Below are 21,738 nucleotides of genomic sequence, written 5' to 3' on the forward strand. Positions count from 1 at the left end.
CCTGTGCTTTGTGCAGCCTAAGTAAATAAAAGACCCCGGACACAATTTGAGGATTTACCGTATTTCTTTTAATGATGGATTACCACTCGAACAGGTGACTTAAAAAAAAATATTTGGGACTTTGGCTTGACCCACTGGTTTCTTTTAAACAACATATTAAGACCACTACTAACAAATTAAGATGTAATCTGGGTATACTATATTGCTCCATAAATTGTTTTACTTCTCAGATGAGAAAAAAGAATTGTTACACAGTTGCTATTGCCTATATTAGATTATGCTGACATTGTTTATCAGAACACCTTTGAAATGAATCTTCAACCCCTCAATGTTATTTACAATAGTCTCTTTAGATTTATTTTAAGGTGCCCGTATCAAACTCATCACTGCTCCATGTATGAAACCTTGAACTAGTTACCCCCTAATGCTCGAAGACATCACCACTGGCTCCAACGTATTTTCAAATGTATCCATTTTAACTATCCCTCTTATTTAAAATAATATCTAACACCATACATATCCGCATACCCTCTTAGACATATTCAGCAACATTTCTTTTTTGTTCCCAGAACCAATAAAGAAATTGGCAGGTGTGCCTTTAAATTTAAAGCACCTTCCGACTGGAACAATCTGCCCACTAACATAAGCACAATTAACACATTGCACATCTTTAAGAACTCACCATTACCCTTTCTCAAAACGTCATGCTGCTGCTTCTAATGGTAATGTCTTCCTGCTTTTATACGCTTCCTGCTATATATATATATATATTTTTTTTTAAAAGCAGGAAGACATTACCATTAGAAGCAGCAGCATAACATTTTGAGAAAGGGTGTGTGTGTATTTTTATTATTATTATATGTTTCGTGGTATCTTCTTTTTACTTTGTGCGGGTGTTGTGGGTCTTTGGGAATGATGTGAGGGTGGGTCGGTAAATTACAGGGTTTTTTTTGTACGCATGTTGTATGTGGGGGCGACACGGCTGGTGCAGTGGGTAGCACTGCCGCCTCACAGCAAGGAGGTCCTGGGTTTGAATCCCCGTCGGCCGGGGCCTCTCTGTGCGGAGTTTGCATGTTCTCCCCGTGTCTGAGTGGGTTTCCTCCGGGCACTCCGGTTTCCTCCCACAGTCTAAAGACATGCAGGTGAGGCTGATTGGAGAGTCTAAATTGCCCATAGGTATGAGTGTGTGAGTGAATGGTGTGTGTGCCCTGCAATGGACTGGCGACCTCTCCAGGGTGTATTCCTGCCTTTCGCCTAATGTATGCTGGGATAGGCTCCAGCCCCCCTGCGACCCTGTTCAGGATAAGCGGGTTAGGATAATGAATGAATGAATGAATGTTGTATGTGATTGTGTCTGTTGCATTATCCTTTAGGTCTTAGGTTGGACCCCCTCGGAAACAAGATGGTTTCATCTCAAGGGGCTATAATAAACTTTGATAATTATGGTCAACCTTTTGGCCAAATGGCATAAAGATTTTGCAGTATTGCTGCCTGGTAACCCTCAATGTGCAAAGTTTGGTCAACCCAATCAGGCTTGACATTAAGAAAAATGGTGCAAAATCATCAGCAAATAGACCTGCCTGACACCTTTGGTGCTTGGCCCCTTGATTACATCATGAATAAGATGTGGGCTTTTAAAGAATAGTAACAGTTTCAAAATCATTAATTTGTTCTCTCTTTAAATAAATTCCATACATACAAACATCAGCATTTCATCAGGTAGTTTAAAAAAATGCAATTCACATATGTGAACAGAGAGAGGGAGAGAGAGAGAGAGAGAGAGCGGTAGAAATACCATTATACCATTTATCTACATATGGATTCCCTGATGATGAATGGTATGAAACTGACAGACATTCAAGCACTCAACAGGGCTGAAAAGGAGATTCAGATTTTGATTTGCAGTCAAAAAGCACTGGTTTGGAGTAAATCAGTTTCCAGAGCAAGTTGAATGACTGGTTTTGGAGAAAGAAAAAAAACTGCGCTTTCAGTTGTGCTATGCTGCAAGCTGCAGACAGGAAGTAGAGGAAACAATGGCTGTGTTAAAAACTGTATACTTAGCATACTACTTTTCAATGAAAATAAGCCTGAAATTTAGTATGAGTAGTTTGCAGTTTTAAACACAGTCATAGTCCCTTCACCGCATACACACAGAGAACTTTTCCCGTCCTTGTGCAAATATGCAGAATCAGCATCACGTGCATAATTAAGTAGTTCTAAAACAACATTTAAAAGATAAAATAAAACATTTATTTACATATTTTAAATCTGTAACAACCCCACCATAAAACACATTTTTAAGAAATACATACACATTCACACATGTACATACACACACACGCACACTCGTGTGCACGTTCGTTCACACATGCACAAAATTGATTTCACTGAATTCAAAAGTAATTAAAAGTGGTTTGTGTTTCGACAGCAGTCTGTAGCCTGGGCTTTGGGGGGTCCACATGTTAACTGAATTATGGTACTTTGTTGGGGGTTGGGAGTGCAAACCCAAGTCCCTTTGCTCTTGGTTCTGGGCTGTAGGGAGACTCAAGGGGGGGGGGTTTAGGGTGGGCAGTTAGATCTAAAGTGAATTGTCATGAATTGACCCAGGGCCCAGGGTCTTTGCTTCCAGCCAGACCAGGGGTCTTCTGTCCTTCAGTATGTCCACAAACCCCCCACCCCAAGTTCCCCCCGCCCGCGTCCCTGACCCCTGGGTTTCTGGACCCTACACCCCTGTGTTCTCCTTAATCCAGCTGCGGTACTTGGTGACCTTGGTGTAGATCCCCGGCTTGTTCCTCCGGGCACAGCCGTCACCCCAGCTCACCACGCCCGCCAGGAACAAGCGCCCGCTGCCAGTCTCCTTGGCTGAGAGAGGCCCGCCGGAGTCACCCTGCCAGGGCACGGGACAGAGAGAGAGAGGGAGCAGTTAAAAAAAAAAAAAAGGGAGAGGGACTGTTGTGAGAATTGGAACAGGGTTGGTTGGAACAGGGAAAAAATGGGTGGGATTAGAATTGAGATTAAGAGGTTATGGTGAGAAATGATATGGGGAGAGGGAGGGAGAAAGGGACTGGAAGAGAAAGATGGAGGAAGAGAGAGTGGCAGCCTCAAAATGGGAGAAGTGTGGCGAGAGCCAAGAGACCGAAGTTGTGATGAGAATCGTGACCACACCGCGACAGAGACAGGGCACCTACCTGACAGGCATCCACCCCTCCGCTAAGAACACCGGCGCACATCATGCGCGAGGTGATCTGGTTGCCCATCAGTTTGTTGCAGACGGTGCCGTTAATGATTCGCACTTGCGCCTTCTGTAGCACTGAAGCGCCGTAACCTTTGAAGTTAAAGAAACGCGCGTCAGCACCTCAGACTGTAGAAACAACATGGAGCAAGTGTCCGTGATGTCACCCATTTCCTTTCCACAGGCTTGTGAAAAGCATTTGACAACAGTGAAATGAGCCGCCATGTTGTGCAAAATTAGAGCCAGAGACTGCGCAGTAGGGACAAGGGGGACCCATATAGGGCATGAAGTTCCACCGAATCAGTGTCACAACCCATTTACAGCAGTCCAAACTGATGAAGTGGTAGCACTTAGTTGACCGTTGGCATTTAACTAGCTGTAAGCCAACAGCAATAGCCTTAGCATTTAGTTTGCTTTGGAGAGGTGTGGGTGGGGATGAAAAGTCAGTCTGCATTAAAATAAAACTGCTCGCAGCAGGGAGAGTGACTCACCGCCCTCCCGGGTGGCCCCCCAGCCTGTGATCCAGACGGACTTGCCGTAGGGGAAGTCGTGCGATGAGCTGGGCAGGCAGATGGGCGTGATGCGCTTGTTGAAGGAGACCGGGCTGCTCAGCTCCATCAGGGCAATGTCGTTGTCGAAGGTGTAGGAGTTGTAGTATGGGTGGTCAATAACGCGTTTGATGTTCCTCTTCTCTGTAAATTCTCCCATCTCCCCCTGCTTGTGCAGGCCCAGGTAGGCCTCCCACACACCTGGCTGCGAGTACCTGCGTGGACAAACGAATCGGTACCTGTATCTGGGCCATATCGAGGGTTTGGTGGCAAAACCCTATCTTGTGTACTGTGGTTAGGGAACTGGACTTATAACACTGCTCTTCAAAACCTTGCTTACAGAGATCGTCAGCTCTCTACACATCTCATGGGGTAAAAATATATATTTTTACACATTTGGCAGCTGTTCCTTAACTACTTATCTAGAAATTCACATCATGATGAGCTGTGATAAGCAATAGATCTTGTTAACCAGACTCATGACAAGCGAAGCAAAGTTTTTCAGTAGTTTTTTGTCTGTTTTCCAGCTAGAAAATGTGTTTTTGTGACTGATTCTTGGTATAAAAAAAAGAAAGAAAAAGAAAAACTAATCGGATCGAATCGACCAAACGGCACAAAATCGGAGGTCTGTGGCGACTGGGCCTGTTATGCTGTTGTCGTGCGGGTGGGGCGGGGTTGAGGGGGGTAACGGTCTGGGGCAGGGGGTATGGTTTACTCACTTGACTTTGGAGCTGTCCTGCACGCAGTGGGCGGCGGTCACCAGCCAGCGGTCGTTGATGAGGGACGCGCCACACACGTGTCCCGAGTTTTTGATGTGGAGGCTGACCTGCCAGGGCCATTCGCCCTCCTCAGCGTTCGTCCCCCCGACGATGCGCTGGCTCTTATATGGCTGCTTCCCACAGTCTGGAATGGCAGGGACACGTTTGTAGCCAATCGGATATCAGCAACACATGTTTATACCCAACCGGGTATCAGCAACACATGTTCATTGCCAATCAGATATCAGCAGCTACTTGACAGGCTTTGCAATGTCCGATCATTGTGAAACTTCCTGTGCGTGTTGTTGACCTCTTTCTTCACTTGGCACCAATTTGTAAATTAATAAGGTTTTTCACACTGCAAAATTAAGCCAATCTTAAGTATTTTAGTCTTATATTTTTATTTCTGTTACTCTTTTGCAAGATGAGACAAAACGATTGCTAATGGGGTTAAAATTTAATTCGTCAAGCAAAAATAACTTAAGCTAATATTCTCTCCTTGAGACAAAAAAACAAACACGATTTTATGTCTCATTACAAGACGAAAACCCTTTTTGCAATGAAAGGGTGTATTTGTAGTGATTGGGCATGGCCCTTACCACAGGCGACTTCGTCAGAGCCATCTTCACAGTCACTGACCCCGTCACACTCGCAGTTCGGCTTGCTGACACACGTCCCGTCGTTGCAGCGGAAAGTTTGCTCCGAGCAGGTCACCTCGGTCGATGCTGGGACACAGAAACGCATTGCACGCCCGTTTTACTCTCCCACAGCCTGTCTGATGCAATATCATCACCACAAAAAGTACAGTATGCGTTCCTCCCAAGCATTATGAATCTCACAGAATCTTCAGTGTTAAAAGAACAAAGAAACGACACAGGATTACCGCCATTTAAAAGCATGCCCTGGCTTTCCACAAGCTCATAAATGTAAAGGCTTACAAATCGATCTGATGTTAAAATGATACTGAACCTTGCTTCAGCATAATAAAGTAACCAGTTGTGTTAATGGCAGCACTTCAATGCAAACGGTGCAGAATATATACAATACAGTTTCATGAATTGACAATTTGGCATTAACTAATGTAGTTGTCAACATGAATGAACTGATGTACAAATACATTATTTAAGCATGAAATTAACTTAATTTGTCAATGCATTTGTTAACTACTAATGTTACATGAATATTTATTCATTAGCAAACCATAAGCTAAACTAACCAAAGGATAGATAAGTAGTTAACCATTAACAAAAACATTTATTTATTTATTTCATTTGTTTCATTCCAATATGAATTAGAATGAACTAGTGTAGTTGTCTACATTAAGTAATGATGTACAGATACATGAACATACCTGTACAGATGAAGTTCTTAGTGGTTAGTTGTTAACTGCATTAGTTAATGGCAGTTCATGTGCCCGTATGGTAGTGTGTTACTGAAGGTACTCACTCTTAGGGCAGTCCGCCTCGTCCGTGCCGTCCCCACAGTCGTCATGGCCGTCACACTTCCTCTTCTCGGAGACGCACTTGTCGTTTTTGCAGGTGATCTCTCCCTTGCCGCACCCTGCGAACAGCGAACCAGTCAAGCTCCGCATAACCCGCAACCTTTACCTGAACTACAAACCTGCCTCCCAAGCCAATCAAAAGCCTACAATCAAGATCAGATAACGAAAGCTCTCTTGTACCAGTACCAAAGAAGCAAATGAACACCACCCGACTAATCCGAAACACCCGTGAAACCATTCACCTCAAATAAATGGAGGGACTATGTTTAAAAATCACTGGATATGGATGCAAATACCCTAAAATGAAAAGAAGACAGTCCGCGCTTTAAGCTCACATTCATCGTTCCATTTCAAATCCAATGTGCTGGACTACCGAGCCAAAACAGAAATTGTACCTCTGTCCAAATACTTTGGGACTGCGGTGTAAATCCGATATACAGACAAATGCGCACTCTGTGACTGTGAAGAGAAAAAAAGTCTTAAGTCCAAGTCTTACCACAGCCCAGCTCATCAGTGTTGTCCCCACAGTCATCAACACCATCGCACTGCCAGAAATTGGGCTTGCAAAGGGAGTTCTTACACTGGATCTGAGTATCCGTACATCCTGTAGGACACACACACACACACAAAGTCAGTACAATCATGGAATTGTGTGGGCAGGAAATATACAAGATTACCCCATATAAGTAAAGAAATGTAGACAATGTGAGTGAGCTGAGATTCTTCTCTACAACAGCGTATAAAACTCAAAAAGACTCAAAGTGATGGAGCACATATGGGTGTGCACAATGAGTGTTGGTGGGTACTGAGTGTGAGGTGTGAGTTAGGGAGTGGACAGGAGCTTGGAGCTGCACTCACTGCATTTTGCCTCATCGCTGTTGTCACCGCAGTCGTTCCAGCCGTCACACGCCTGGGCTTTGCCGATACAGCGGGTGTTCTTGCACTTGAACTTCCCAGGGCAGACTGCAGAGGGCAGCAGAGGAGAGCAAAGACACTGGCGTGAGAACCCACACACGAAACATTTTTGCTCTCCGCAGCGAAGGTCCAGCAAGATGAGCAGTGGCGGCTGGTGAGGTGAAAATTGGCGGGGCACAAAACTTTCCTTTAAACTAACTATTGATCTCAAGCCGTTTGAATTCATTTCCCTTGATTAACAATAATGGCAACAATCTGACTAATCAATTGAAAAGTAACACGCAGCTTCTTCACATCGTATTGGGGAGATTCAGTGCTAAATTCAATTGATAAAAATCAGGTTTAATCACTAAGCAGTAGTGGAAACTTCCCCTGATTTCCCTTGAGTATCAGTGCAATGATTAATTCACAAAATCATCATACGTAGCCAGAGTAGATTGTAAACAACCTTGAAGTGCGGGTTTTGTTTTTGCTGGTTATTCTGAAAGCTAACGCGGTAGATAACAGTGGCATATCTTTTTTTGTCAAGTCTATTTATGATTTAATCCCCCTAAGTGAAGCTGTGCAATACATGCCAATTGATTAGTCCCATTATTGACACTCTTGTTAATCAAGGAATATTTTTGAGGGGTTGAGGTCAGTGATTCGTTTAAAGGAAAGATTTCCAGCTCCGCAGCCTTTGCTGGAGATGAGAAATGTCTCTGGACTTACCGTCAGAAGCGTCGACTGCCTCATACTCGGCAGAGAAGCCGTAGTCGACGACAGACTTGTCAGAATAAAGCTCGACTTCCATCTTGTCGTTTTGACTGGTGACTGTGATGACCTCATGATCTCCACAGTGCCTGTCAAACACAGCAATATCCTCAGTACTTTACCACCAAACACAGATGATTACAAACAGTTCAATTCACAATGAATAGGGCACTGGTCAACTTCATAACATTGGCTAGCTTAGTAAACCAACAAAGTGTGCTTTCCGTCTGTGTATGTGCGTACATATGTGCCTGCGTGTGAGCACGTGTATACATACTGCATCTATGTGCCTCAATCACCTTTAACTTGAGGGTCTTTACTGCCAGATCAGGTGATTGTTGTTGGAATTACATCCCTTTTTATATAGTCAATCCATTTTAGAGAACCAAAAGTAATTGGACAGTTGGCTTCTCAGCAGTTTCTGATTAGTCAAATGTATTCAGTTGCTTCCTTTTGTTTCTGTGTGTGTATACACATGAGGCTAACAGACTCACTTTTCCCCGTTGATTTTCACATAGTCCTTGGTGCAGCTGCTGGAGCCCTGGCCCGGTTCTACCATTACCTTACTGAGCGTCACCTTAACCACTTTCCCCGTTGGGACCTGAGAGAGATGCCAACAGCCGCCGTTAGTCAATCAGAAAGCCAGGCTGTGGTCACATGGTCAGCACCCTGCCCCTTGCAATGGTAATAATGGTTGCTAACAGTCTCTGGGCAGCCTATAGCCTAGCTAAGATGCCTGGTACTGGGAAGGTTGGTGGTTCAAGCCGCGGTGTGGCCACAATAATATCAGTGCATCTCTGGGGAACCTTGAGCAAGGCCCTTAACCCCACATTGTGCCATGGGGGGATTGGCCCCTGCTTAGTAAAATCAACTGTAACTTGCTTTGGATAAAGCTCTGGTCCGCTAAATAACTGTAGCGAACAGGCCTCAAGGCAGCGGTTATCCTGCTCCTCACCTTAATGTTCCACTTACAGGTGACCTTAGGGGGGTAGTAGGCGGGGTGGTTGGGAGACGTGAAGGTGCCTCTCGACCCTCTCAGTTGTCCACCGCAGTCTGGGGAGGGGATGAAAAAATTGAAAAGTTGACTGAAAGCCAGAGTGATATTCTCTGCTTGGTTTATGGGAATAATGTGGGGTTTTATGCAGGTTTGTGTTCGCTGGCTGGCTGGGGACTGCCTTCCTACCCTGGTTTTTGCTGGCGGGGACCTGAGAGAAGTGAGCCAGGAAGCCGGGGAAGTGGTTGCTGTCATCGGTGACGAGTGTGATCAGCATGACGTTCCTCGAGGAGGTGAAGACCAGGGGCTCGTTGGGAGGGTTGGTCCCGCACTCTCTAACACACACACACACACACACACACACACAAGGAAAGCTCATCAGTGGTGTGTCTAAGTCAGGTACAGTAGTACTTTTTAGGATTAAAAAATGTTTTGCGCAAAAAATAACTATTTTAAACCAACAGATTCCCACACAAGACACCTCATTCTCCTTTTTGAGATATGCATGCTTTTTTTTTTATAATTTCATGGCTGTCGAGTTTATTGAATTTGAATGAGACCTAATTTTTGACAAATTGTCCATAGACTTAACATGGGGGGGGGGGGGGGGAGCATAATGCTCACTTAATGTAAATCCCTCTCCCAAGTTTGAATCGTTCTAAAGGTCTAAATGAACAAGACAATAATGAGAGACTGTCATATCCAACCACTTTGTCACAGGCAGGCAGCACACCGACAGTAGCAGCAGCCAATTACCCCGACTTCAATTACCAAAGTGGCAAGCACACAGTTTGTGATAGCCCGTCGGATCCAGTCAAGCAGAATGCCAATTCTTTCCTGCTTGTGACGGAAGCGGTACTCACTCTGCCATGAGATGGCTCTCGATGGGGGCCAGTGAATCGTACACCTTGACGAAGTCTTTGCTGCAGTCCTCCTCCAGGCTGAAGGTGTCGAACTTCAGCTTGACCACATAGCCCGGATCGGCCCGGATTTCCCACTTGCCCAAGGTGTTGGGACTGTACGGGACGTTCGGAAAACCCGGAGACTGCAGAGTCCCGACCCCGTCCCCCTGGACGTGTTTGTAATAGCGGTACATGGCTACAGCAGAGGGACACGAGAGAGCAGGATACGGGGGAGGGAAATGTGAGAGATGAGAGGGGGGGGGGAGAAGGGAGAGTGGAGAGAGAAGGGATGATAGGAGACAGAGGGAGATAAGGGGAAGAGAGGGAGGGGGAAATAAAGAGATAAGGGGAGAGGGAAGAGAGGAGGGATGGGAAGAACAAAAGAGGGAGAGAAGGGGAAAAGAGGTGAGAAGTGAGAGAAAAATAATATAGTATATACAAATAGTTATGTTTGTGAGAAAATTGCATATTATTGAAATTTTTAATCATTTGTAGTATTATAACGGTTATTGTCTTGAAATACTATGATTTCATGACAATGAAAGAGCCTTGCAAATTAAGAAAAAGAGACATGTTTATACACTGTTAAACATCCAGGCAGAACACCCTGTGAACATTGACACGGGTGAAGGATAACCTTCCCAGTCCAAGATCCTCACCTTTGAACGAGGTCCTGAACAGTCTAGCATCCAGGGCTGCAACACAGAGCACACACATTCTCTCAGCTTCAGCTAACATTTGGACACAGAGTGCACACACACTCCAGCTAACATTCGGACACAGAGCACTCGCGCACTCGCTCACTCGCTCACTATTATTATATCCTTCTGACGTCACAAACATTTAATGTCACTTTTCCAAATTGGGACTATTTGCTGCTGCTGTTCAGCTCTATGGCTGTGGGGCCTGGGGGAGCCCGGGGGCTCAGGACACAGGGAGTGGGTGGATTCCGTCTCACCTCAACAGGAACAAAATGCTCACGTGACCTGAGAATCTCCATTCAACATTGAGTCTAAGACCAGGCTTAATCCGTGCCTGTGAAACTGGCCCATATTATACATGTAGATCTGAGGCCGGTTTCCTGAGTGAATTTCAGTGCCTTTCCTGAATCACCCAGATTGGACAGTAACTGACACTCCGCTTACAGTACAGCTTACAGTAAAGCAGCCACTATGACCCGGGTTTCGGCAGCCCAGGGAAAACGTTGCACCCAAATGCTCTGGTTCTGGTGGCAGGGTAGTCACACACCTCTGGCCTCTACGTGGTCTAGTTGGAGCGTGCTCTTCGTCCGCATTCGGCCCTGCTGCTGGTCCACAAACTTGTCGAGGGACTGGATGACTACGTCCACGGCAGACTCCTGCCCAGAGGGCACACTGAACTCCGACATGTAGTAGGCAATCACACTGCCCTCACTTACGGGGAAAGAGACAACATGGACACACACACATCATTACCCTGACAACATTTAAATGTACATACCTTTAAATGTGTGTGTGTGTATATATATATATATATATATATATATATATATATATATATATATATAGATAGCACCAAACTCAATTAAAGACGTAGAAGCTCTGGAAAAAAGTACCAAGGTGCAACTAAAAACCAGTTGATTAATTAATCTCACACTCAACATACCTGAAACCTGACACTGTGGAGTCAACGTAATATTTGGAGATCTGCGGTATTTTGGAATAGATGTTTCTCAGCTGAAATTCAAATGTGAAATATGAATTAAAATTTGCCCAAGCCTGAAAATCCTACAAAATCCTGAAAATCCTAAAATCTAACAATAAAAACCAGAAGAACCAGAGTTCGTCTGGATGGGACAGTATGTTCTACAAGCATGCAGTACAAAGTATGAAATGAAATGAGTCATCTTCATTTCATCAAACTGGTGTCCAGACCTGGGGGACATATGTATTCGAAACTAACTCTTTACATAGCAGTAAACTTTGACAATGCTTGAAATACCTGATAATTCTTAAGAAAAAAATAAATGTCACTATCCAATCCATCCAGTATCCAACATGTACAATCGTGGAATATAGTCCAGGGCTGCGTTTCCCGAAGCCTTCTTAACGCTACGTTGTTTGTACGTTGTACCTTAAGCTGTACCTTAACATTTCAGCGTGTTTCCTGAAACGTTTTTAGCTAAGTATACCTTCTGTACGTCGTACTTTCGTGGTTGGTCTGGACCACACTTAGCTATACTTTATCAATGTTGTCCGCTAGTGGCCACAACTGTTCTGACATGCAAAGAATAAAAGTGTACATTACGAAGGATACATGTTGCACTTTATTGAACATGTTGCCCAATTGCCTTTTAAATGATATTTATAAACTGACGATTTCCCACTCTCTCTGTGGGCTGGAGCGATGTTTAACCATAGTTTTTTTGGACACCGTAGTCCTAAAACTGGAAAATAATTTCCACGCCACGTCCTCTAACAATATCTCCATTTTGTTTGCTGTGAAGCTGTGAGACCGCTTCTTTCTTAGTTTTTTTTTCTCCGCTATAGCTCATGTTGTTATCGTGTTGGTGCTTTTTGCTTGTTGGTACATTTGATTTAAAATGTCAGCTAATCAAAGAAAATAGTGAATTACACCAGTAATGTGATGGTGCTTCTGGCAAATCAACCCTGATTGCAAAGTCATTTAAGGCCCTGTGACAAAGATATAAAAATAATGTAAATAAAGCATGAGTTCAGTTATTTATGCAGTGACTTACAGTTGATGCGTGATATAGCTCATTTATATCACAATGAACTGCATCTAAAAAAAAGTTGTGAAATCGAGAAAGGTTCACAGACATTTTTTGTTAAATTATCTGGATGGATTGATAGTACTCTTGGTAAGTGGAAACATAACACAATATTTCATTTTTGGGTAAACTGTCCCTTTAGGAATTTGTGATGGTTATTTGAACCGGGCCTGATGTCCAGTTTCTTACCTGGTTGACAGTCTCCGTGGCCAGTACTTTGAACTCGGTGCTGTTGGGGTCCTCGTAGGCCTCGACGAACGCCTGGTTGGTGATTCTCAAAGATCCAGTGTATATCTTCTTTACCTTCTCCTCCTGACGAACTGAACAGGGGGGGGGGGCAGCATTTATGTGTGTTTGTGTGCGAGTGTGCATATACTGTATATGTGTGTGTGCGAGAGTGTGCGTGTGTGTGTGTGCGTGTTTGTGTGCGCGAGAGTGTCTGTGTGTGCGAGAGTGTGTGTGTTTGTGTGTGTGTGTGTGTGTGTGTGTATGTGTACATTTGCATACTCACAGTGGAAGTGCCACAACAGCAGGCAGGGCATGAGGATGTATGTGTTTATGTGTGTATATGCATGTGTGTGTGTGTATTTGCATACTCACAGTGGAAGTGCCACACCAGCAGGCCGGTCATGAGGGCAATGACAGCAGCGAAGATCACCAGGCCGATGGCCGCTCCCACCTTCCCCGGACCCTTCTTCTTCTCCAGCTTCCGCGAGTCGGTGGCCGGGAGGAACTGCACCGCCGAGTCCCAGTCCTTGTCCTGCCAGCACCAGGGCACAGGCACACACAAACACAGCTTCATTTCTGAGCCAGATCCTACCATAGCAAGAGACAGCTAGTTCTGTATTCATGAAGAAACACACACATTCACTCCTGTCCCAAATCCTGCTGTAGAAAGAAAGATCTGCCCCTGTAGTTATAAAGAATCTCACAGAAGTACAGGCTCACTCCGGAGACAGATTCCACTGCAGTGTGAAAAATCTGTCCTTATATTCATAAAAATATATTTTAAAGTTTCACCAAATCAGAGTCAAATCAACATCTGCAGTGAGAAAAAAATCAATCCCTACATTCCTAAAGAATCTCACAAAAACGCAATTTACTTCCTGTCCCAAATCCCACTGCAGTAAGAAAGATCTGCCCCAGCATTCATAGGATGAATACTGTAGGAGTGCTGATCCAGGATTAACATGGAGTTCAATTTTAGCTCAGTGGATAAGGACGGGATATGGACAAGGGAAACCTGGTCCTAGATCAGCAGTCATAAATCCAATTATTGAATCCTCCCACTGCAAGATACAGACTTGTCATCAAGCCATCTGTTCACGTAATCAATAAGTCATCCTTTTGCGGTATTTGAATCATCACGATTAGTCACTTCATTATTTTTAATTGGATTCATGGAACTGTGCTTACAGTCAAATTGTCTGTTTTAATGCACAACATTCATGTTAATGTGAGCCAGTAAATGTATATCAGTTTTAATGCATTTTTTCAGCTGCAATTTTAATGTATACTCCTCTGAAACTTGAGGTTTATTAACCAAAGGGCCAGTTTCACAGACACAGATTAAGTTTAGTCCTGAATTATCTAATTTAGCCTAGGACTAGGCTTAATCTGCACACTGGACCAATTATCAAGGGTATTTAAAACACAGTTCTTATTACTTTAACACTATAAAAGTATATAGTACCATGCATTACATGAATGAAACCATTGTTGACAGCGCCAAACTCCTTCTGACGGATTAATATTTTTAGTCCAGTTACTTTGACACCCTTGTTAGTTACAGAAACAGGCAGTGGATTCCCAACTACAAAAGTGAAACCACCCGGCAAGTTTTACTGAGACAGCCAAACTGACTCACTGACATTTTCCTTGGTGCACACATACGGGACCATCATAACGGCTCCATTATTTACTGTGGCAGCCCAAGGCCAAGAAGCAGAGGTGGGGGAGAGGAACAGTTCAGTGTTGAAGGAACAGACGAGAGAGCCATGAAACGGCTCCTCCGAGCAGAGTCAAGTCATACATCCACACACCGAGCCAGACGGTCGAACGTCAAACATAAGGGTTGTCCGTCAAGGTTTGACTTCTGTCGGAGCCCATGTGTCACTGACAGGTTTTCCCATGAGTTCTTCCATCTCATTTCTATTTCAACGGAGGTTCGGTTTCGGTTTGTTACTGAGCAGCGGTGCACAACAAGGACCGACCCGTTTCAGCCACAGGCTGCAAATGTGTCCAAAAGATTTTACTGTGCTCAAGTACAGGAGTGAACAAACCTAATTTAAAGGACTGTTAGAAAACTAAAACTAAGGTAACTGTTTGGAACCAACACCAGTACGCAGCCTGGCCCTCCAGGATCGGAGTTGTGCACCCCTGGTACAGAGGCATGAAATCAAGTTTAAAGGACTACCCAGAAAGATGAGTGCATCGTTCAAGGTCAAGAGGTCAGGTCCATTCCTGTAATGGAGCCATCGGGCTCAGTGCAAACTACCGAGACTACATCCCAATGAAGAAAGCAAGCACTCTGCAGACCCACTGAGACGCAACGGAGAGTTCAGCACAACGACAGACAGACCAGGCACCATGGTGCGATTTGCTGCATCAGTTGCCCCCGTGTGTGAATCCTCATAATGGGGATGGTAGAAGAAGCTGACCAGCATTTAATTTCTTGCCACTTCAAAGAGGGTCTTCAGTTCATTCTATCACAGGCCACACACAGTTCCCAATAAACTGATACACTCAGGATTCCAACTCCCATGCTTTTTAACGGTACCTTTGTCAAGGAAATTGCACCAATCACTGGCTGTCTCACTCAGGGCAATTTACAGAGCTTAGCTTTTTATCACCCATTAATGCAGCTGGATATTTCATTGAGGCAACTTAGATGATGTACCTTGATCGAGTGCTCAATGGCAGTGCCCCACTTGGGAATTTATCCTGCAGCCTCTGGGATACAAACCACAGTGCCATGACAACCACTGCTTCCAGTCAAAGCCTATTGGAAATACTGCCTGTAAACAGCTAACTGCTTAAAAAGTGCTGTACACGCCACAAATTAATGGCATCACTGACCAGGGGCCTTGATTTATAATGGCATGTCTAAACTCGGCAGTTTCCTGAAGACATTTCTCAGCATCACCAGTGAATTTCCAGTTATCCCTATAAGGTGTAAGGGCATAAATATTGTATCTGAACATTCTAACGATGTAACAATCACTACTGGAAATCGGAAGCACAGGAGTTATAGAACACGGACTCTGGAAAAAGAAACACTCCAAGAAGCCTACTATTGAAACTGTTCATGGAGTTTAATATTGCTGTGCAAAACTCCCCGGAGGGCAGTTTGTCGGGGCGGGTGAGCAATTGAGAAATGGTGAACACAATCTTTTGTGTTTCATTTTTTCCCGTAAAGTGACTGGTGACACTGCTCTGGATCCAACAATAAGGGTGGTGACTGGAGTGACTCCATAGTCTCTGTGGGACCTCGCCCCATGGTTGCTGTGGGCTTTCAGGAGGTAGAGATCTCAGCATGGAATAGAACTGTAGCATTCCCCTTAGTGCCTTAGACTGTCACTTTGACAGGAGGAAGCAAGTGGTCGTAGAGCTGTCAGGGATCCTCAAATCTGGACCTGGCTCCGAATCCAGACTTGGTTTTCCTTCCTTCCTAGTACTTAAATCAACAAGTAGTGCTGTGGGACAATGACAGTGGTCAGTTGACAGTGCAGTACCCTGTTTTGCCCTGTAGAGGGTGAAAACACTTCAGTTTCTGGCCTTTGAGCAGAACCTGTTCCTTTCTTTGTTCTTAGAGGAATCGGATTTGATCATAAACACTACACAGGGTACGGCAGCGAACAGGCCTGTATCCAGCACCCGATAAGACAGTTTGTCAACACATGGAACACACACTACCAGCGCCCTGTTGTGAGAGCGCTGTGAAGTGTTACTTATTATGGACATAATGGTTATCCAAACTTACTGCCAGAGATATTTATGGAATTAGTATACATTGCCTAGTTTGTGGATAACCACGGATCACATGGATGGTCACTGCTTTGAACTTGCGCATGGCTTGACTGCAACAATAGATATTTTCCTCATTGTTTTCACGCGTTACTTCCATGGTTTGTAGTTTGGCTTCTGCAGTGAGTAATGAACATAACTGAAGATAAATCTGCTGGTATAATTTTTACATAACTCATAAATTATCTTTCCTTGCTCAAACAAATGAAAATAAGTACAAAAGGAAGCTTGATTTACATACACATACATATGTATCATTGATTGACTGATTGATTGCAAGGTTTTTACATTTTACCTCCTAGTAGAGCCAGAGCTTATTTTTCTGACATAAAGTTGAAAGATTTTTGCCGAATAAAAGAGCAGCAAAGATCTCCAGATATTCTCTTCAATGAACACATGGCCCGAAGGGTATTCGGAAACGGTTTTATAGTGCGCGTTAACAACAGAGACGCATCTTTGACATGAATGCTTTCAGTAAGGCTGCGCAGTCCGTGAAGAGAAGGGCATTGCTGTGGTCGGTAGCTCAGAAGACAGGTTGGCTGTCGTCAGACATGTCCGAGCGTGTCTGCGGAATCCGCCCATCCTGCACAGCAACGTGTAGGCCCTTCCAGCATGTTCCATCGCCACCTTTTGCACAAATGGCGGTTCTGGTACCTGTCACCCTTCGCATCGCCGCTGGCCCAACTGGACACCTGCCCAACTTTCCTGAATGCACCACAGTGCTTAATTACTGCTTAATTGAACAGATTAGTTTCTAAGCCCCCCCCCCCCCCCCCCCCCCCCCCCATTTCTATCTCCTCCACTCTATCAAGAGCATCTGGAAAGGGACATTACAGTTTGTGAGATTTGTTTCTCCAATAGGAGGTCCAGCCAGCATTTTGTTATAGATCATGGGGGGCGACATGGCTCAGGCAGTAAGAGCAGTCATCTGGCAGTCGGAGGGTTGCCGGTTCGATCCCCCGCCCGGGCTGTGTCGAAGTGTCCCTGAGTTAGACACCTAACCCCCCAAATGCTCCTGATGAGCTGGTCGGCGCCTTGCATGGCAGCCAATTGCCGTCGGTTTGTGAGTGTTGTATGAATGGGTGAATGAGAAGCATCAATTGTACAGCGTTTTGGACAAGGTGCAATATAAATGCCAACCATTTACCATTTACCAGATCAGAGCGGACTTCAATCACCGTCTCCAGTTGGGGGTCCCACCAACGCCAAAAAAAAGGATTGTGTTTCAAGTACCACAGAGAAGGCGCTACAGGGCTTATATCTGAACGTTTCTTTCATCCAATCCGTCACTTTCCTTGGGGTCTCCTAGTTCTCTCTGGTCGGCAATGGGCAAAGGAGACACACATTCTCCTGTTCTCCCTGTAGATCTCATATTAGTCTACATCAGAGACTGACAAAGTATGGGGCATGCCCACAGGGAGGGGGGGGCAAGGATTGAAGAAAAGAGGCACACAGGGCAGGTTGTGTGTGTGTGGGAGGCATTGAAAGAACCCTAATACTAAAAATGGGCTTGACTAAAAATGCTTGCAGTTAACCTCCATTCTCAAAGCACAATTTTGTTTGCATAAGCAGAATGCTTAGGCCTTAGGCAAACGAAACTCATTCCACTCCGAAACCTGTCCAGGAACCGACACCTGAAACCGTGGTGCTAAAACCTATCATTTCAAACCTCACATCTGCCCCAATGACAAATGGAAAAAAAAATGGTACATGAAAAAGGAGAAAAGAAAGAGGAACAGGTGCATAAAAGGGGAAGACGAAGAGGTGTTCGGCACACTGGTGTCTTGCTCGCGTTTCGGCGGCGTTTGCATCACATCAAACAGCCTCTACACCCAAAGCCTGCACTTTTGGCCTTTGCAATCTCATTGGTCCTCACTGGGCCAGTCCGGGCAAAAGGTCACGATCAGTATTGGGAGAAGTTTGCTTGTAGAAAATACAAATGCTAGTGGCCACCTTTCAACAGGAGTATGATGCTAACACTAAGGAGGGCCTGTTCGGGATTCATTCGAACAGGTGGGTCTTACAGCTGGCGAGAACTCGCTTGGACTTTCGACTCGACGTGGCTGGCCTGCTTGTGGAATTTGGGCAAGTGGCGCTCCATAGCTGGCCTTAGTCCTGGCTGTGCCCGGAAATGGCTCCAGTTTGGACCAACCCGAATTGGGAAGCAGGAATGCTAACATCCACACCTTCCCCAGAATATGTTAAGCAACTTAACTTTTTCTGTATACTTTTATTCAACAACCTTTTCTTCTCTCTCATTTCACCCTTAGCACACCAGTGATGCCTGCATCTAGTTGTTTGCTGGCAGTGTGAATCCTGAACCCCACCAACAGTCTGGGAGGTACAGGTTGAGGGCTGGAGACCAAGAGAGAGACCTTACAGGGTGTAATTTGGACACTCTGTATGACAAGTAAGCACTCGGTACAAATCATAAAAACATCATATTCTTAAACCAGGAATATTGAAAGCTCAACAAGGTCATTATGACCAACTTCCTTGAGGGTAATGAAAAGTGAATTCTACGTACCAACCACATAGAAATACCATGACTAATTCCAGTCACAAGTAAATTTGTCACCTTTCCGGTAAAGATCTGAATTTTGTTTTGTTTGTTCAGATTTGAAATTAAGACCATACCGTTTCACATTTGTGTACCTATCTGCTGCAAAACTGAGTCATTCAATTTTACAACTGCTTTGCAGTACAATAAATGTTTCATCACTCAAAGATTTTTCAAAATCTCTTGGCTTCATTCCACCTGCTCTTTGACCTGAAATATGGACATTCCAGAACAGTTTGGGAGTTTGCAATAACAAATGTGCACCAGGTGACTGCATTTCATGCTGAGGTCACCCTGTTTCATTGCAGGAAAAGCTGCACGTTTAACAGAGAAACATAGGCCTGTTTATAAAGTGCAGGACATTTTTATTAACTGTATTATTCAGCAGGATGCAGTTCAGGTTGCATGCAGCTTCAGATATATACACCAGAAAAAAAGTTGTTCAAGTACAGCACATAACTAAGAGATATAAACCAAACAGACATAAACTTTCCACATCTTTTAATATAATCTCTGGGGACACGACTGCAGAAGCACAGAAATGGATTGCCATTTAAAAATACATAGAGAATTGTAAATATTACAGATTCCATATCTTCTTGTGATGAAAACACAAGACTATAAATATTGGCTATATATTGTAGCTTCAATGCAGGTCTATAGAAATAATCTCAAACGGAGCAGTACGCACACATTTGAGGCTTAATGCATACAGGAATCGTGTCTGAATCTTATCAGCCTTCTCATGACATTCAATTTCCAACTGTCATCTAGTCCAGGTGGATGAATCTGTCACTCACAAGAATAGCTGACTGTGCCCACCTCTTGGGTACTGCTCTGATGCTTTAAGCTTTTATAGTCAACTAATTTGATTTTCCCAACAAACAGATGTGAAGCAATTTATTTAATAGGCTGTGATATTAATTACTTAAATTGGTAGGCAGAAGCATCCAAATAAATCTAATTTGCCCAGAGAGTTGCAATACCCATGATACATATATGCAACTACATATAGCCCAGGTTTAGGCTTCAAAGGCCCATGCCAAGGCCTGGTGGCGAATACTGATGGTTTTACATTTGCAGAGCAGAATTTCTTGTTTTTTCATAACACCATTTACAAACAAGTTGTCACACACTGCTGCGACTCCTGCCATTTCAGCGGAAAGGCTGGTAAGAATGCGGGCGTCTGTGTGTGTCTGGGTGTACTGTGGCCTCTGGTCTTCGGTCTTGTGTGTGATGCTGTAGGCAAGGTTCTAGGTAGAGAACCTACCAACTTGTGACCTAGTGTGTAGTTTTGGGGGAGGATACATTATTATGTTTTGCAGGTAGACCTTGCAGAAACCGAAAGACATATTCGTATATGTGACATTCCTGAACCCACCTGCTTACAGTATAACCAGGTTATGCTCTGTTGCTGTAAACTCTGTAGGGTTGGTCGACCTTATCTTATATCGCATAAAAAGTATTACAATCGTTTAATGTTTTATTCCGGTGAGGACGTCACGTGACAAAGGTCTAAACTGAATTATGTCCTGAAAGTGAATACGTAAACGGGCTGTGGATCGGTTGTGTTCTGTAGGCCAAAGGTTATCCAAATGACGGGCTATACATTTGTCTTTCAAAACTGAAACCGTGTCTGCAGGAATGTCAGAATACAACCCTTACAATAAAGTCAAACGACGGGAAATTAATCAATTTCACCCATAATTTCCCGACATAATATAGGCTAGTTGTGTTGAGACAACCTATTCTAATTACCCATGTAAAGGAAATGGCCTACGTGAATGAGCAAACATAATCTGGTAATAAAGAAATGAGCCTAGAAACAAATACATTATTTAAAACAAACCAACTGTAACCTGTTCTGTAGACATGTTTACTGTCGTTATTATTCCGAAATCACTCAAATGTCCCAGGCTACTCCCGTCAAAAACTTTCTTGCCAAAATCGAGAAATAAGATCATGATTCATTCGGTGGATTTGAATTCAGGTTCAGAAGAACAGTGCACACACACGTTATGAAAGGGTAGGCTATAGCCTGCGTCGGTAAGCACCATACCTGGGATTTTGGGGTGTATCGCATGCCGGAATCCAATGGATCCATGGTTGAAAAGTTCTCTTAGTTCCCAGATGAGGAAACCCGGGCTGTTTTGCACGTTTTCCTTACTGTGGTACGTTTCTTGGTTTCTCGCTGCTCCTGACAAATTCCACCAAAGGCCCTTTGTTTCCTAAATAATTGTCGCTGTTGTTGTCGACTGCAGGTGATTCGCAGGTACACCCACACAAAAACACAAATGTAGGGGGGTTAAATGGGTTCCGTAAAATAAACTTCTGGAAATAAAATGTTTTCTCTCTTACAGAAAATATACAGAAAACCTAATCTGAAAGCGACGCGTATTAAAATAATAAAAATGCTGTCCACTAACAAAAAGTAGGTTACCTGGCGAGGTCGTTTATCTGTGTGACTGAGAGGGCGAAGTCTTCCGGGTAGAATCAAGTTTCAGCGGGTGTGTACCTGGCCGCTGTGAGCAATACTCACCTGTAACTTCCTGTTTTGTTCTAGTGATACTTTGAGAAAGGGTGCGAGAAACACTTTTTTTTTTTTTTAATCATTGGTTGTTTTTAATAAGTCTTAGGGGAGGATTTATTTTTGAAGTAACACAGGCTACTTTTATAGTTTAATTTATAACTTTTTTTATATTAAGCGGACATTTGTGCTTTTTATTTCTCTAGAATGTTCGTTCTTGAATCCTTTTATGTTGAAACAACGATACACAAT

General features: G+C 44.0%; 1 protein-coding gene across 2 annotated transcripts; it reads right to left on the bottom strand.

The window, feature by feature from the left end:
- Positions 1-1,662: 1,662 nt before the first annotated feature.
- st14a (ST14 transmembrane serine protease matriptase a) lies at positions 1,663-21,515 on the bottom strand. 2 transcript variants are annotated; one of them, XM_061217886.1, is made up of 20 exons: positions 21,400-21,515; positions 21,019-21,214; positions 12,974-13,133; positions 12,563-12,693; positions 11,248-11,318; positions 10,852-11,015; positions 10,263-10,298; positions 9,565-9,799; positions 8,891-9,036; positions 8,663-8,760; positions 8,202-8,308; positions 7,666-7,796; positions 6,898-7,002; positions 6,536-6,643; positions 5,985-6,098; positions 5,138-5,263; positions 4,500-4,683; positions 3,724-3,995; positions 3,189-3,325; positions 1,663-2,887 (listed from the first exon to the last, which is right to left on the bottom strand). In XM_061217886.1, the coding sequence occupies exons 2-20, from the start codon at positions 21,061-21,063 to the stop codon at positions 2,723-2,725; spliced, it is 2,535 nt and encodes an 844-aa protein (XP_061073870.1). In that variant the 5' UTR covers positions 21,064-21,214; positions 21,400-21,515; the 3' UTR covers positions 1,663-2,722. The 2 variants fall into 2 exon arrangements, with proteins under 2 accessions (XP_061073870.1, XP_061073869.1); XM_061217885.1 differs by having other exon boundaries at positions 21,019-21,442.
- Positions 21,516-21,738: the final 223 nt, after the last annotated feature.

Source organism: Conger conger, chromosome 13 (assembly GCF_963514075.1).
Source record: "Conger conger chromosome 13, fConCon1.1, whole genome shotgun sequence".
Lineage (NCBI taxonomy): Eukaryota > Metazoa > Chordata > Actinopteri > Anguilliformes > Congridae > Conger > Conger conger.